At 40.5% G+C, this 18,196-nt stretch overlaps 1 protein-coding gene across 2 annotated transcripts in view; it reads right to left on the reverse strand.

Annotated features, from left to right (window-relative positions):
* Window positions 1–14,158: 14,158 nt before the first annotated feature.
* slc37a2 (solute carrier family 37 member 2) overlaps window positions 14,159–18,196 on the reverse strand; it is a 37,804-nt gene continuing 33,766 nt past the window's right edge. The window contains exons 18-19 of one of the 2 annotated variants that reach the window (XM_062961011.1): window positions 16,586–16,633; window positions 14,159–15,455 (exon numbers count right to left, since the gene is read on the reverse strand). In XM_062961011.1, coding sequence (XP_062817081.1) covers window positions 16,615–16,633 — 19 coding nt within the window. In that variant the 3' untranslated portion in view covers window positions 14,159–15,455; window positions 16,586–16,614. The remainder of the gene's footprint in view (window positions 15,456–16,585; window positions 16,634–18,196) is intronic. The other variant, XM_062961012.1, reaches the window with a different exon arrangement.

The raw sequence follows: 18,196 nt of genomic DNA on the forward strand, positions 1-18,196 counted from the left end.
AATAGCTTCACTGCCCTTGCACAGAATACATAGTGTGTGCCATTCTAGCTGTGCATATTTTTAGGATGAATGTCCCCTAAGAAGATCTTTTTCTCAGGTCTTCACTAGATGCAGGAGGGGTGTCATTGGTTCCATAATTTATGGATATTAAATCGATTCTTTGCTTTGCTTTGGCTTTTCATCTTCATTCCAGCTCAGTCATCCTCTCTCCGCAGACATTTCTAATTTCCCCTGGACTGTGATCTTCCATTTTGCTGTGGATAAATTTTCATCTGGCCTAAAAAAATTAAACTTGAAATGGGAGAACTGCCCCCTTTTCTCCTAACGAAAGAGATATGTGAGATAGCAAAGGGCTCTTTCTAACAAGATTGTAGGTACATTTTCTAACTTTATTAAAACTGCTTGCCCTACAAGTGAATAAAAAAACCCCACAAAAATTCTAAAAAGCCAAACCTTTTTAACAAGAGGAATAAGCAGGATAGTAATTGGCTGGCTAAGGAATGCTTAAAAACCCAGCACATGCAGGTAAAGCTTCCTTAAATAGATTGTCAGTGTTTCCATATCACATATTAATAGGCAACAGTCCATTAGGAAGCCATAAAAACCTGGGGAGGTGGCAAGAACGTACAAGATATAAAGTTGCGAGTGTGCTTGATTTTTTAAAAAGATTCATATAGACACAGATGTAAGGTAATAAAGTCATCGTTTCATTTCTACGGAGAAAAGGTTGACAATATAAGTTTAGCTTGGGAATTAAAAGGTGTAATGTAGCACAATAGCCATTTAATAAAAAGTGCATTAGTTAAGATTCAGCAACAAGGTAAGAACTCTGAGCATATTTAAACCAATGGATTGAAGTATCCTTAACAACGCAGCATCTTGAATATTGATGATGATCCAGCAATTTAGGCAATTATTGCCACAATACAACACAGATGAGTGAGGTTGAGAAAAATCTCAGATGTGATTTCCATGGTGTTTCCCCTAATCCTGCCAGAGTCCTTGTTCTGTTTGAGTTCTATACTGCATTATGAGAAATATTATTCCTTCTCATATGGAATTTATTACACATTTATCTTAAATATTTTCCTCAATTTTTCCCTACCAATGTGTCTGTGCACATTTTCTCAATAAAGGCAATCTCCATATTACAAACCATATTTCACCATATTACGAACAAGATAGGTTCTGTAGGTTCTTCAGTGGAGACACCTTTTCCACATGATAATAACTCTTCCAGGAGTGAATTTCCCTTCCTGGGAAGTAGATTTCTCTCACTTCCTGTTGTCTCACCCCATTCTTAACTATGAGTCATTTGTAAGTCGGATGTTTGTAACTTGGGTACTGCTTGTATATGGATACCTCGCAGTGTGCTGTCATACCTTGGATGTATTAAAATGTATTAGTAATATTTGGAAAAGTGAAAAGCCGTAAGAAAAGAGGAAAACCACACTGGCAATGGATTTACTAAATAAAGGAAGCCATGACTCTGGGTTTTATCACTTATTAAAGTTGTTAATTATAGGACTTTTTGCAAATCTCATAGCCATAAGTCAAAATCATTCTCATTTCACAAAGCAACAATTCACTTGTAATCTATATGGATCCACAATTCATTCTTGGCTTTACTTCTGCTCCTTTTGCAGATGCAGAGAGAGAAACACAAAGCCATTCCCTGACCACATATTATAGTTGGACCTTTTCTGTCCCAAGTCACAGGGCATCAACAGAAAAATAGTCCAGAGTTTATTGTTGCTTAAGCCTCTTCTTTCTAAGTTGTCCAGCTACTCATAAGTTTTCTTAAGTTGTGGCCTACTTATAACCCAGGCAGAAGTGTCCATTCCATTCCTTCCTCCTTCCCCATTGGTACACATTGCATAAAATTCTTTTTCACCCCAGAGAGATTTAATTAAATGTGTTAATTCTTCAACCTCCTGCTGTAATTTGTCAACTAGTTCTGTTTTAAGCCTTGCAGACCCTAAAGTCAGACCCAGGGTATCCAGGTAGCCTGAAGTGCTCCAGTGCTTCATTTTTATGCTTCCATCTTGCTGTCTTTATGTTTTACAAAGTGACTGGCCCACTTGGCCTCTGCAAATGTCCTACTGGGCTTTGCTGGAATGTATGTAAAGGTCCCTTTATATAGCAATACAGACTAACACATCTATGTCTTTGAATATTATGAGAAAGTGTTAGCGTATATGAGATTCTTAAACATATAGGGCAGAATGCATTTTATATTGCATCTCCCCAGTGGCTCTCCTGGTGTTAATCTGATTCCAGATCCTTGAGCAGGAGTCAGGAGAGGACCACACTCCTGTGGCCCCTTCAAATCCACTGAACCTTAGCCAATTTTTACTATTTGTGCATGTATGTGTGTCAATTTGAGGTGTTTGTGAAACTCAAATTGTCCCCAAATCAGAGAAAATGATCCATAAACATTGTGGTTTAGGCTTCCCATCCTTCCAAAATTCCTACACACACACACATACTTTTTCTATCTCATCATGGTGACTGCAATTTATGTGATATCACCTTTGCTGGAAAACATGGAAGCTTCTTAAGGAATCAATAAACCCCTCAACAAACTGGGCCAAGCAAGTGCAGGTCACTTAATGGCTGTTTCCATTAGTCGTCCTGGAAGAGAAGGCGAGAAAGGATGGTATATGCTACCAGTGGCACAGTCAGTGTAAATTATAAATACCATAAATCAAATAGAAAAACTGTGTACTGTAGCAGGAAAAACATCAGCAGGTAAATTGTCTATTACAGATGCCAACTGTTGGTGGGCAACTCCAACCTTCTCTATTCTTCTTATAGAGTACGTACTGTTACCTAATAGTACAGGCAATCCCAAAGTTCAAACATCTTACTTACAAATGTCTCATAGTTAAGAACATGCATGAGACAACAGAAAGTGAGAGAAATCTACCCCTCGAAAGGGAAATTCACTCCTGAAAGAGTTATCATGGGGAAAAGGTGTCTCTACTGAAGCTTTATCTTCAATCCCTGTTTCCACAAGTCAAATCCAAATATCACAGGGACAGAAAGTGAGGTTAAATCTTCTGAACAGGGGCACAGACAGAAAAACAAGCATCTTTGCTATGCTATCCTTAGCTAAGATAGATAAACAGATAGATCTATATGGCTGGAGTTACACTTGAAAAATATACCTGTTCTGACTTACATTTAAATTCAGCTTAAGAACAAACCCACAGTACCTATCTTGAAGATCCTTCAAATAGAGGAGTATCATCTGACAAAGCTTCAAACAGAGTGCCGTTCCCTTTAAAGTAGGACATGCTGATCAAGATTCTGCCTTACATGTATTTGATGAGATTCCACACCTGCATTGGCTGAATTCTACTGGGCTGTCTCTCTTCCCTCAGAGTCAGTTTCCCTATGGCAATTCAGATGTTGCCTTTTGAATCTCCTGTTAGTTTTGCTGTAAAACTGTAGCTGGATGTTGCTTGAACATCTCCTGAACATACACAGCCATAAACGGTTGTGATGCACGTGAAGCTGCCTTGCACAGGGAAGGAGACATTATGCAAGAAGATGGTGATTATATTTCCCTGTGCAACTGCTGAACTTGTGGACCAAAAGGCGCCAGGTTCAAATGCCGAGAGCGGAATGAGCGCCTGCTGTTAGCCCCAGCTCCTGCCAACCTAGCAGGTCGAAAACATGCAAATGTGAGTAGATCAATAGGTACCGCTCCAGCGGGGGAAGGTAACGGCACTCCATGCAGTCATGCTGGCCACATGACCTTGGAGGTGTCTACGGACAACGCTGGCTCTTCAGCTTAGAAATGGAGATGAGCACCAACCCCCAGAGTCAGTCACAACTGGACTTAACATCAGGGGAAAATCTTTACCTTTACCTATGTTATCAACAGGAATATGGCCTCTTCTACTTGAACAACGTGGCCTCTGAGAAACATTATTAGTAGGTTGCAATGCTTGACTTCTGATTCTTTTTAGTCATTTCAGAGAGATTGGATGGGTGGTGTGACCTGAGAAATGTGTAGTTTACACATCAGATGGTTCCAGCTCAAATACTGCAAGTTTCTGGCCTTTAGCCTTTCATTCTCAATATGGGTTGGAAATCTGTGACCCTCCAGATATTTTGCACTTCACCCCAGCGACTAGCTAATGGCAAGGAGCTATGAATCTGGATATGCAAGTCATCTGAGCAGCCAAAAGTTTCCCAACCCTAGTTTCATGGAAAATAGTATTTCCTAAAATAATGCCGCTTTTCTATATTCATTTCATATAGAAAGCAATTTCTCTTAATGTTTTAGGGAGGGAAAGTGGGAGCCAAAATCCAATTATTTTGGATCTGGTAGGAATAAGGGAAACTACAGAAAAGGGCCTTATGCTTTTGGTTGTTCTTACTCTGGCTCCATCTAGTGACATATCCAAGACGAAATACACAACTTTATTACTAAACAGAGGTTGGGGCCATCTGTCAGGGGTACTTTGTGCTTTTCCTGCATGGTAGTGGGTTGGACTAGATGGCCCATGTGGTCTCTTCCAACTCTATGGTTCTACGATTCTGTGATTCTATGACTATAACACTAGAGTTTATGTATACATGACCATACAGCAAAATACAACAAAATCTTTAATCCACAAAAGAGAGATAAAAGACAGTAGTAAATTTTAGATTGTACTCTACTAATTCCTCCGCCTTTTTCAAGATAATTCATCCTTTGTATTACACTGCCATCATTTTCAAAATGACACTTTTCATAATTTTCCTTAACCTTCCAACTTCCTACATTTTGAGGATTTGGAACTTGGACTTAATGCACATTAATGGAGATAAAATATCCAGTTAAGCTCAACAAGATCATCTTAATCCTATACGGATAGAGTTCAGGCGGACAAATATTGTAACCTTTTTAGAAGTAAGGAAATCGTGGCCTTTCGAGTGCTCCTGGGCGACAGTTTCCATCAGTCCTAGCCTGCATGGTCAGTGGAAAATATATCAGTACGTATCCAGAGATCTACATCTTCCCCATCTAGGTGAGAGGAATGATGTTTGGAGTTTAGCCTTGGCAGTAATAGCATATTTTAGCACTCAAGTTGTGTCTGAGGATTTCCACTAATGATTTCAGAATAGGTTGACTGTGGTCTCCTATGGCTTTTGGAGCTGTGTGGCTTGCAGAAAGCTGGAGAATGGTACCTTTCCCAATCACTAGACATCCCTACTAGTGCCAAAAAGAAAGAAGCACAATCAAGTTCAAAGTGGGCTCTCCAGCTGTTCCAATTTGGTAGAGACTGTTCCAGTCCCCCGTTTCTTTCACTTCTTCCCCCTTCCCCCCTTTATCTTCAATGTACCTGAGTTGCTGCAAACAGAGTTCAATGTGCAAAAGTACTTTGCCATCAACGTAATGGGGAGGGAAGGAATGGAAGCAATGGGACCTTGTCCTTCCCTGCTGCGATCTCTCCTCATTCTTCCTGATCAATTACTTTGTCCATTTTGTGAGTTATTGGAGGATATGGAAAAGGGGTGTTGCATCTTGACTGGAGAACCTTGGTTTCCCCCTGAGACTGGAGCTGCCAACCAACTACCTTTGGTGGAAAAAGTGGCCTTGTTTCAAGTACGTGAAGAGACACACCTGCAGAACCAGACTTTTCACTGGCGACCATCACCGTTCATTGCTTCAGTTCAAAGAATGCGTTCATTCTATTTTCGGTGTATATCTCTTGCTTCATGAGTAAGGCAGGGATTAACATGTTGAGGAAACCCTGGCTTAACAGAGTAGCACACAGGCCATCTGCATCCCCAGCACAAAGAGCCCGAAGTCATTAGTGCTGATATCTGCCAGGTCTCCATAATGAGTCGCAAGGTGTTAATCTGCCTTCCATTAAATATGGCTGTACTGGAAGGCTAACCCAACTGGCATGCACTTTCACTTATTGCAGCCAGATCATACTCATTCTGCCAGTGTCACAGATGCCCAGTATGCCGAGCTGAATAGTTCATTTAGAAGTATAAAATGGCAAAAATGCTTGGATAGTGAGTTTTTAAAACTAAAAGGTTCCCTTTACTTGTTTTAGCATTTGAGAAAAAAAATTGTTCCTACTCATTTCAATGTTGCTGTATTGCCTTTTCATTGTGTTTATTACTCCTCTTCTCAAAACCACTACAAGAATGGAATCAAATTGATATAATCCTATTAAATGGCATATAAAATGCCTAAACAGTCCCTTAAAGGTAACTCTCAGTAGAAGATGTTGGCTGTTACACCAATGAAACGACTTCTTACGTTTGAGAACTGGCACTTTCATAAGACCATTTCCTCCTGTATGTTTAAGAGGAAAAGTTGGGAATCCATTGGTGAAGGAACTCTGTTGCCACACAAGGTTCCTGACTATCCATAAAATTCCATGAGATAACATAGGGATGCTCAAGCCCATAAAAGTACAAAGAAAGCAGAGAGAAGCACAAAATAGCAAGAAAGGCAAATGTCAAGTGGACAGGAAAAGAAAGGCATGGGAAGGCTAAGGTCAGGAAGCAAAGGCTTCTTAACAGTCCACTCAGAAGGAAAGAAGCAGCTGCCAGCCAGCAGCTAAACAACACACTTCCATTTACCTGGCAACCTTAATCTGCAAAGATTTTAATTAAAGATCTTAAGAAATTGGTTTTATGCAAATGACAGTGGAGAGGTTTCTCTTCCTCTCGCTTTGAAGGGAGATACAGGACTCCTATGTGGAGGAAGCCTAGAGGGGCCCCTCCATGACGGAGGCAATGCTAAAGATTTTATCACAAGTCTCATGATATTTGGTGGTATGTTTAAGCCCCTGCTGCTGGGGACAAGTGATTAGAGGAAGAATTCATGTGCTCTCCTTACCACTACCACCTTTTTTAAGGAAAAGGAATTAAAGTTTTGCTTTACTTTATTTTTTTTAAATGAAGCAAGTTCTGAATCAATAAAAGCCATTTTTAAAGCAAGCACACAGAGAAAGCTTTGAAAACAGAAGCTAAGATGCTTACAAGGCAAGAAGAAAATGGTGTTAAAAGGGCCAATAAAATGGGTGAGTGGGAGGGCAGCTGTACAGAAGTGAACTGTATTGCATAGGTCTTTGTTGATAGTATTATTTTTATTAACATTTTTTTTATCTTGTCAGAAGCAACTCAACAGCATACTGCAAGTTGCTTCTGGTATTAAAGAATTGGCTGTCTACAGAGACGTTACCCAGGGGATGCCCGGATGTGTTATCAACCTGCTGGGAGGCTTCTCTCATGTCCCCGCAAGCTAGAGCTGACAGACAGGAGCTCACCCCATCTTGTGGATTCAAACTAGCAACCTTTATGTCAGCAGTCCAGTCGGCTCAAGGGTTTAACCCATTGCACCACTGTGGCTCTGATATTTATGGTAATAGTTGAATTTCAAAGAAAACCATAATTATCCACAATGTTTGGAATTTGGACTACAGATTTTTGGCTGGTTAGCCACTGACTCAAAACTACCACGAAGTAGGCCAGGAAAGGAAATTAGACTGCTCAGGAGTTGTTCCCACATTTCCCAAGTGAAATGGCTTGACTGTGGCAGGAGAAATTCTTCCTGTGTCCAGGCTGCTTCAGGTGCCAGTGAGACTCCTAAGTGTCCAGGCTCCAAATTTTGCAGGAACAGATCCATTATTAAGCTGTTATCCTGCTTTCTCACCTGTTTTTGAAATGTCCCATTTTCTCTCTCTCCTCTTCCCACTTTTCTCCATTCTCCTTGGCTTATTCCAGTTGCTGCAAACTGAGTTCAAAATGCAAAGGTAGTTTACACTCAGCCTTTCACAGTAGACTTAGGCAAAAGCAAACTTTTGCAGATTCTCCTTCTTGTGTGTTCTTTCTCATTAATAATTGTTGTCCCTTTAACCACGTGGTGACATTGTTTGGTCACAAGGGTCCTGATGTTTATCTGTGAAATGTTGGAAGGCATGCTGAGATCCCCTGGCTTGAGGTCTTTCTGTGTTTGGTTGTGCAGACAAAGTGAGAGACTTCTCAGATCTCCCTGACTCTCGACTCTGGAGGGGATGGACTGGCTAAACCAGGGGTCCTCAAACTTTTAAAGCAGAGGGCCGGTCTACAATCTTTCAGACTGTGGAGGGGCCGAATTATCATTTGGAGAAAAAAAAACGAACAAATTCCTGTGCACACTGCACATGTCTTATTTGTAGTGCAAAACAACAACAACAAAAAAAAAACAATACAATATTTAAAAATGAAAACAATTGTAACCAACATAAACCTATCAGGATTTCAATGGGAAGTGTGGGCCTGCTTCTGGCCAATGAGATAATCAGGTTAATTAGGATTGTTGTTGTTGTGTGCCTTCAAGTCATTTCAGACTTTGGGCGAGCCTAAGTCTAAAATTATTTATTTATTTATTTACTACATTTATTTATTACATTTATATCCTGCCCTTCTCACCCCGAAGGGGACTCAGAGCAGCTTTATGTACATACAATATATTATATTATTAGCATAGCACAATATTAGCAATGTAGTTATATATTACTACATTGAACTATACCACTATACTGTAATATTATATGTAATATATAACATATAATTAATACTATTATATGGTATTATTATTAGTATTATATTGTATAACATAATATTATTATCAATATTATATGTATATACAATATATTATATTATTAAAAATTATATAAAATATTATATTATAAAACTGAGGGCAGGGGCCAGGTAAATGACCTTGGAGGGCCTTAGTTTGGGGACCCCTGGGCTAAACAATTTGTTTGTAAATGGCAACAACAATAACAGTTTCCTTTCATCTTTTTTTTACCAAGAAAAGTAACTAAGTGCTGTTAAGTATGTTACTTGTTGCATGTTATTCCCAAACTTTGGTGAGATGGTATCTCCAGAAAAATATTTATTGTAAAAAAATATATATACAAATACAAAGAAACTTCACAACTTCAATTAAGTAACAATCAGGGCTATCAATTCTGGTTCTGCCCCCATCTGTAATAATAAGTTAAGAAATATCTGGTCTTTTGGGTTCCATTTCCATCCACTTTTGAGATTTCATGCATCCAAGAAAGAATACCTGGCTATACAGGCTTCCCATGCCCATAAAGTGCTGCAAGTAGCTGAAAATCCACTTCGGGGAACCCAAAGGAAGCACCTCTGCAGTAAGATGAGCAGAATAAACAGCTCAGAGGAAGGCCCAAATGGCAAAGAAAACTGAGGTGCAAATGTGTATCCAGAGGCTGTTCACAGCGTAATGGATTGTACAGAAGCGACATAAAGCTTCCCATAAAGGACAGCAGAAAGAACAAGCCTTGATATCTTTAACAGGCAACCACATTTTGGATTGTCAGAGAAGCCTGACTCTCCAGGGATGGAACCATTTCAGTTTGCTTTGGAGTGTCCAAATTTGTTGGGAAGTTGTGTAAATCAAAATGGTTAAAGTGATTTCACAGCCCAACCAAGAATCTCAAGAAGGGTGCCTTGGGAATCTCACACACGAAAAAGGCCACCACCTACCAGGTCCAGCCGGCCCATCAAAAAGATCTTGCCAGCTGGGTCAAAGAATCATTTGCTGTTCCCTCACATCACTGTTAAATGAAATTCCATTCCAAACATCTTCCTACCAGTTAGTATTTCATGCCCACAAAGTACATTCAGACCTTGTTGGGCTATGTTTTATTTCGTCACTTAATATTATTTAGCATTTGTTTTGTTCTTTGTGAAAACATATATTTAATCTTCTGGAAAACTCTGAGACTTCTATTTTGCTAGTGGTGCTCTTACGTCTATACAGGGATCGACATGTGGAAAATAAGGATTTGATGGAAGAGCTACTTTGTGCATTTAATTTGGAATTAGCAAAATGAAAGTTCAGCTCATTAGCTAATCATTTAATTCATAGTCACAAAGGTCTGATTTTAGTGATAGAGTCATGCCTGTGGGAACTATCTCCCCATCCGGGGACACTTATTGGGGCAGGGGGAGAGATGAATTAGGGAATGAAAAGCTCCACAGTAAGTTCCGTTTTCAAAAATTAATTCAAAAAATATGCTCCACTCCACTACTATTCTGAATTAAACCTCTCCCACTAATGTATGTTACATATTCATTTGGTGGAGGGACCTGAATCTTTCAACATATTTTACTTTCCCCACTGCCCCAGTATCACTAATGCCAATCCTCAAAGGTCCATCGCTCCTCACTGGAAATTTCCATGATTCCTTCAGAAGGGCCAAACCAATAAAAATGTGATTGCCCTGGTTACTACACACAATGAGAGCTCCAGCAAGGGAGCTTTAAAGAGGTCCATTAACATTTATAGGTGTTGAATTAAAAGGATAGATTCAATTAAGAGGCACAGCTATGAAGTTGGTGGAAAGCAAGGGCCAAGAGGGATGTGGGAGGTTTAGAAGACTTTTTTCCCTGTCTCCCAAGGAGGACATGGTGAGTTACATAGATATTCTTCCATGCAACCGATGTGCCTGGTGGGGCAAAGGCATCGGCAAGTTAGTCATCCAGGTTGCCAATCAATGGGAAATCAATTCCAACAGAAAAATACATTCCCCCAACCTGTTCTCAAGCTTTATATCTTTTTCTAGCCTCAAATCGCAGATGTAAAAAAATATCCCGCAAGATTATTGATATAAATGAAGAGTTATTGACATTTGGTTATGATGCTAAAAGGACCCAAAAGTCCACCTGCCTGGTAGAAGTCCAGCTCACTAGAGATAGTATTATGGAATTGCTCACCATTGGACTTTGTATGTTGTTTTGTTCTTATGAGCCAAAACCACTGCTTCCTTTTAAAAGGATTATATATGCTTACCTAATAATTTGGACTTCCCCAGCATCCTATTTAACTGGAGCTGATGGGAGTTGCAGTCTAAAAAAAATCTAAATTACACATTGGGGAAGGTTCATGCATTCTATGCTGAAATTCAATAAAGAGATGATGTGCTTGCTCGGAGGAGTGAGGTTGAATGGGCCTTAAGAAGCATTGCTAACAACAAGGCAGCAGGAGACGACGGGATCCCATCTGAGCTGTTTAAAATCTTGGAAGGTGATGCTATCAAGGTGATGCATGCCATATGCCAGCAAATATGGAAAACACAAGATTGGCCATCAGATTGGAAAAAATCAATTTATATCCTCATACCAAAAAAGGGAAATGCTAAAGAATGCTCAAACTTCCGTACAGTAGCACTTATTTCCTATGCCAATAAGGTAATGCTCAAGATCCTGCAAGGTAGACTCCAGCAATACATGGAGCGAGAGTTGCCAAATGTCCAAGCTGGGTTCAGAAAAGGCAGAGGAACGATAGACCAAATTGCCAATATCCACTGGATAATGGAGGAAGCCAGGGAGTTTCAGAAAAACATCTACTTCTGCTTTATTGACTATTCTAAAGCCTTCGACTGTGTGGATCACAATAAACTATGGCATGTTCTTGGTGGTATGGGGATACCAGGTCACCTTGTCTGTCTCCTGAGAAATCTGTATAAAGACCAAGTAGCCACAGTAAGAACAGATCATGGAACAACAGACCGGTTCAAGATTGGGAAAGGAGTGCGGCAGGGCTGTATACTTTCACCCTCCCTATTCAACTTGTACGCAGAACACATCATGCGACATGCGGGGCTTGAGGAATCCAAGGCTGGAGTTAAAATTGCTGGAAGAAACATTAACAACCTTAGGTATGCAGATGATACCACTCTGATGGCCGAAAGCGAGGAGGAGCTGAGGAGCCTTATCACCAAGGGGAAAGAAAGAAGAAAGTGCAAAAGCTGGGTTGCAGTTAAACATCAAGAAAATCAAGATCATGGCAACTACACCTATTGATAACTGGCAAATAGAAGGAGAAAACGTGGAGGCAGTGACAGACTTTATATTTCTAGGCACGAAGATCACTGCAGATGCAGACTGCAGCCAGGAAACCAAAAGATGTTTACTTCTTGGGAAGAGAGCAATGGCCAACCTTGACAAAATAGTGAAGAGCAGAGACATCACACTGGCAACGAAGGTCTGCATAGTCAAAGCAATGGTATTCCCCATAGTAACCTATGGATGCGAGAGCTGGACCATAAGGAAGGCTGAGCGAAGGAAGATAGACACTTTTGAACTCTGGTGCTGGAGGAAAATCCTGAGAGTGCCTTAGACAGCAAGAAGATCCAACCAGTCCATCCTCCAGGAAATAATGCCCAGTGGCTGCTCACTGGAGGGAAGGATATTAGAGGCAAAGCTAAAGTATTTTGGCCACATCATGAGGAGACAGGAAAGCTTGGAAAAGATCACGATGCTGGGGAAAATGGAAGGAAAAAGGAAGAGAGGCCGACCAAGGGCAAGATGGATAGACGGTATCCTTGAAGTGACTGGGTTGACCTTGAAGGAACTGGGGGCGGTGACAGCCAACAGGGAGCTCTGGCCTGGACTGGTCCATGAGGTCACAAAGAGTCAGAGACGACTAAACGACCAAGCAGCAGTGCTTACTCTCTTGTCATACTTCAGCTTGTGAACACACAAGGAAATGAATGCATAAGAGATTCAGGGGAGACAAAAGAAAATAATTCTTTTTATATCATATCGTTAGCATAGGGTTGTGTTTTTGTATTTGGAGGCTCTCCAGTTCAGTTGACAATGATGCAAGATCTTTTGCACATCAACAGTGCCACTTAGTGGGCGAGTTGGTAAATACATTTGTAAAGGTTTCTTTTTCTATCCCTGGTATGGGGATTTGGGAGTTTGGACTGAAGAGGCATGGGATACTGCTGAAGGCTCTCTTCGTGACCCCTCTTTGTTAGGAAGGGACAGATGGAATATCTCCCTGGGAGTTTATCACTAGAAGGTTGCTTCTTGATGCAAGCAAATGGCTTGAGATGGTCAGGAGATATCCTTTTGTGATCAAAAACTCAATTACAGCTCTTTGGGTTTGCTTCATATCCATAGTTATGCAACACGTGGAGATACAGAAATTATGTTGGCTATACAATAAGGATTACTCTGTGTGCAAAGAGTTGCAGCTAAAAGCTCTCTGCAATACACAGAATCTGCACTTTCTCTTCTGTGGCCACCTTTCTTTCCTGTGTCTTTACTGGTGGAATCAGCACTTCATAAAATAACATCAGGCACAGATGTTTCTTGGTGTGTTAAGTTCCAAGGAGGTGAAGTCAATTAGACTGCAAGTTTATACTGTACATAAACACTGCACTTGGCACCACTGCACTTAGTAATACCTATGGAAAGATCTGTTGGGCAATTTAGCCAACAGGAATCTTGGCACATATTTTTATTTGCTAGAGAAAAGATTGGGCTGTCTTCAGCCAAAGAACCCCTAAAAAGATTAATTTATTTCCAGTATATATTATTTTTGAACCCCCCCTCCCCACAGACACACATGGAACTTTTTACAAGGATGTTGCTCACATCTGGAGAACAGGTTGGTTGTTGCACATCTGGTTGCAATGTATTTACTAATTAACAGGCATGGCTCTGGACTGACTGATAGCCAAACATCAAATGTGGTTCTCTGCCAAGGTATCCATTTCAACTAGTTGTGAAGGTTGGATTTCCTTGAGTTTTGGGGCACATGGGTCTTGGTACACTTAACTGGTGTGGAGACAGGATCCAGTGGAATTCTATGTTTAGTTTTGTGTAGCAGGGCGGTTTTTGGCACTGTGTTCACTCTGATGGCAGTACAGACTACAGGCAATAAAAGTAAAGCTCTTTAGCTGTTCCAGCTGGATAGAGATCTCAGTATACCAAACCTCAATCAAATAAAATGTGGATAGTATGTCAAGGAAATTCTGGATTCCTGTTGGGGGATTTCCCATGATGGGTGTATAAGGAGTGAGACAAATCAAAGTCTCAGAAAGCAAGCTAGCTGGGATCTGTCAATAGAGATGGATACCTGGAAATGGCCAGCTCTGGCGACCAAGGCTTCTATCTGGATCCAAGCTCCATCATGTTGATTAGGTTAGCTTAACAAAGTGAGGTGTAGTTTAATACACAAGGAAAATTTCTAGTGCTCTCCATTGGACTTCTAACATTATAGCCCAACTGTGTCTGAGTACAAATTTTCCATAAGGCTAAAGCTTTCCTTGCTAGAGAGAGACAGTGAAACCAAAAGACCTGGCCACCAAGTTTTTACTCTGGACTATCTCACTTGATTAAAGAAATCTTAGAACTTTATTGCACAGAGGTGGGAACAGGCACCGGAATCCTTATCACATGATGTTGGTGTGATACCTGTTGTCGGTCCACAAGTGCATTGAAGCCACAACCCCCCCCCCCAAACACACACACAATAAAGTCTTCCCCTCAAATTCCTTTTTTTAAAAATCAGATATTTCACAATTGCAAAGAAAAGCCTGTGATAGTATGCATTTGAGTCACAATACATGGAAATGAATTGAAGGCACACAACAACAACAATGTTCTACCAAAACCTGGAAATGTTATTATTTGGACTAAAATGGCAAGAAGATAAGGGAAGCTGGGACTTGTAGTCATTTTGTCAAATTCTGGGTCCAGCTCCAGGTCAAACAGATGTTGATTAACTGTGTATTGCTAATTTAAAAACCACTCAACCCATTAATGTTCTTGTTCTTTTGGATATGATGAATGCTGTTGTAATCCAACACTCCAAATAACAGTCTTCCTAAATAAGCCTATTAAGTACTAACACCTATATGGATAGCCTATGGCTAGCTGGTAGCTGCAGTCCAAAAACAGCTGGAGGACCACATTATTCCTAAGGATATATAAGTTCCCAAGAAATTTAACAAGGAATTAAGTAACAGCAGTCAGTAAAGGCTTCTTATGTGATTTTCAGCAAGGGAAGACAGCAGCACAAAAGGAGGAGGTTCAAAAAGCTTTTCTTTCTCCTGCATTGATTTTTCTACTCCCATGTGTCATTTTAGTAGACAAGTTTTAAAAATTCTCCCAAAATGTAGTCATGGAGTTACAAACAATGTAGAATTCCACCCTGAGAAACTGCAGCAGTGATCCCCAAATCTCCCATGGGATCCTAAACATAGTTTCTTTCCTTCCACCTAAGCAGACAGACACCAACAACCAACTGGTTCAGCACCATTTGTAATAATAAAAAAGAACAGTAATAAAAAGGATGCAGCTGGCAACTGATTTAAAACCGAGGCCTTGGGAACAAAAGACAACAGTTCCTTTCATCCTGAACTTGCTACATCATTCTTCCTGCTCCCCTCTGCCCATCATTTAAAAACAAAAAATAGGAAATGCGGCCGGCAATCAGCTTGGTTGATGTTTGGAATGAGAGTTCAGTTTGTTTCTGGTTCATGATCCATTTTGGCTCCATGAATTCCTCCTGTGGACTTGTGAGAGGGAGCGATGAAATGAAACTAACCCTCTCAGCCATACTCTTCCTTGTTGCTTCCAAGGGGCTCCTCCTCTGGTCAGATGGATCACGTCAAAATTCCTTAAAGCTAAAAGAACCGAGAAGATCTGTTAGAAATACCATCATCTCAGACTCCAGCCCTACACAGAGGGAGCAACTGCCTTCTCTGAACTCAGGCTGGACCTACACAGGTACATATTCAGAATGGTTCCATGGCAGATGTTGGGGTTTGGATACTCTCTTGGAGCATTTTCAAAAATAAGGAGGACGCTGAAAATCTCACATTAAAAATGATACAGTTTTGTGTGTTGTATAGATTTTATATAAGCTTCTTTACAAGCTTTTAAGGTGACTCTAAATGAAATAATATTAGCAACCATGAACCTATTTACATATGTAAATGTATCTCATCTCATCTATCTATCAATCTATCTATCTAGTGCAGTGATTCCCAACAAAAATCAGCCATGCCAAAAGTGTACATTTTTTTAATTTATCATCCTTAGGCAGCTGAAATAGCAACATCAGTGATTAAGAGGTATCACAAGACTTCGGGGGGCTCCCAAGATTTGCAGAGGTTTCAATAAGTTGGGAGGTAACATGTCCCAACATATCAATGAGACTGTGTATACTCAGTGGCCATGAAATGCTTCTTGACTGTTAGAAATGAAGTCGAGACTAACAGAAAATAGGTGGGTGGAAGAGAATTGCATATTCTGTAAAAGGGTGAGTCTGGCAGGTTGGGACCCTAAAAAGGAGCATTGGGTTTTGCAGCAATGCATGCCCCTAATGTAAGCACAATATAAAGACCTGGTGTGAGACCTCTGTTGAGCTATTTTGCTTACCTAGGAATGAGAGCATGTTGCTCTCAGACTTTACATCTTGATCATAACTTTATATTACCACCTACACTCCCTGTTCTCGGTTCACCCTACCCCATTTCATACTAAGGGAAGTCAATACAAATACTAACCAAGAAGCCAAGAGAAGAGTACAAATTAAATGATTGCACAGTGCTCTCTTTTAAGACTTGAACGTTTTGTATCCCTTGAAGACAAACATCACCAAGAAAAGAGATTAAAGCCCATTAGCCCTGTGTAATCTATCCAAGATGGCAGAGGGACAAGAAAAGAATTATGAAGTTTTGAACCAATAGCACCAAAGAGACCAGAAACCAGGAGGCTTATCAATGGGTTTGCAGTAGTGTTATGGACTTACCGTGACTTTTGGACCCAGAGCATGTGTACTCAAAAAGAGGTGTTTGACCTGTAAATACAACCAACATGTAGTGGTACCGAGGTTCTTAAGATAAAGCAAAAGAGTGTACATGGGTTTGGGGTGTATGTGTTACAGCACACCTTTATCTACTGCCATCTTTGAGAACCAGCACTTTAAATTATGACCATTTGATTGGGCAGGTGATTCATCAGCCCACAAAGCTTGATACAGGACTACAGAGATGCAGAGAAAGACTGGGAATGGGAACAAAACAGTTCTCCCGCAGGACTGATTGTGTTCCAAGATGTGATTGTCTTGAAATTTCTTCCTTTAGAAATCATTTTTGTTATTATTTACCAATCATTAAAAGGCACAGGAAGTGAAGCATTGGTGGGCACTAGGATACAATAAGGAACAGAGAAATACAGCATTGAAAGTTTGGGATCTACTCCAGTTAGCGTCCTGCACTTATGAGAAGTAAAATGTCTTTAACATGTCCAAAATCTCTTCGCTGCTTCAGAGCAGAGGGGGAACCTGTCGTTTTGGGCTCTACAGTTCCAGTCAATCCTGTTTAGCCCAAAGTTATGGGTTATGGAGGTGCAACCTAAGAACACGTAGAGACTTGTGTTGCTTTACAAATATGTCTGCCTGGGGTACTATATGTACTGTGGTCCTGACTGAGCACCACAAAATGTTTTGTGTAGACATCTAGCATTCCAGTGCCCTGGTGCTTTGCTCTTTTAAAAGAATTATTTCTTTTTGCTTGTGGAGATTTTCCTCTGTCTTGCACAGTGTCCCCTAAAGAACTCTTATACAAAACTACTGTGTAAGAAACGAATGGTTATTGGCATGCTTTTAGGATTAGAGCCACTTAGCTCACACTCCTGATGGTTGAGCTTATTTGAAGCGTGTTGAGTGCCTTGAATTGTTGACATCACCAAGGTTTTGGGAATTATAAATGAAGTTTTCAAAGCTTTCCTCCTTCCCAAGAGATAGGTGATCTTTAATTTTAACTGTGCAATGAATGAGGCCATGTCTATATGGCCAAAACAAAGTAGACTCATAGCTCAGCTGCTGCGGGGAGTCTACATGATGCATGTCTAGAATGGCTGCCTCCAGCCATCAATCCAGATCAAAGGAACACAGGATTTACTCCAAGAAGCTCTGATTGACCCCAAAGTTTTGAAGCTGTAGATGGGCACTTTCTTGGCTGGGCAAATGGATGGCCAAAGGGATCTGCGGATGCTCCAAACAGTACTTCAAACAGTACTAATCGAGTAAGTATAGATGTGACTGGAGATAAAGAAGACCTTTTCTGTTCCTTTCACAGAAATTCTGTATTGTATTCTTATGTGTTGGGTCCTCATACCTCGCTATAGAAATAACCCACTTAGCTCACAGATGTCACAAAGGAGGATGAAATCAGGAGAGAGACAGACAAAAAATCATAGACTGAAATTTGGATGTTTTCCCTACGTTAAATAGAAGGATGGACATACACAGAAGGGATGACATACTCACACTGCAAACTATTTTGTATCCAACACTACTGGGTGAGTTAAGGCCACACAAGAGCTACAAAGGCACATACAGGAGAGATTTGCTGTTAGT

Source organism: Anolis carolinensis, unplaced genomic scaffold (assembly GCF_035594765.1).
Source record: "Anolis carolinensis isolate JA03-04 unplaced genomic scaffold, rAnoCar3.1.pri scaffold_8, whole genome shotgun sequence".
NCBI classification, from domain to species: domain Eukaryota; kingdom Metazoa; phylum Chordata; class Lepidosauria; order Squamata; family Dactyloidae; genus Anolis; species Anolis carolinensis.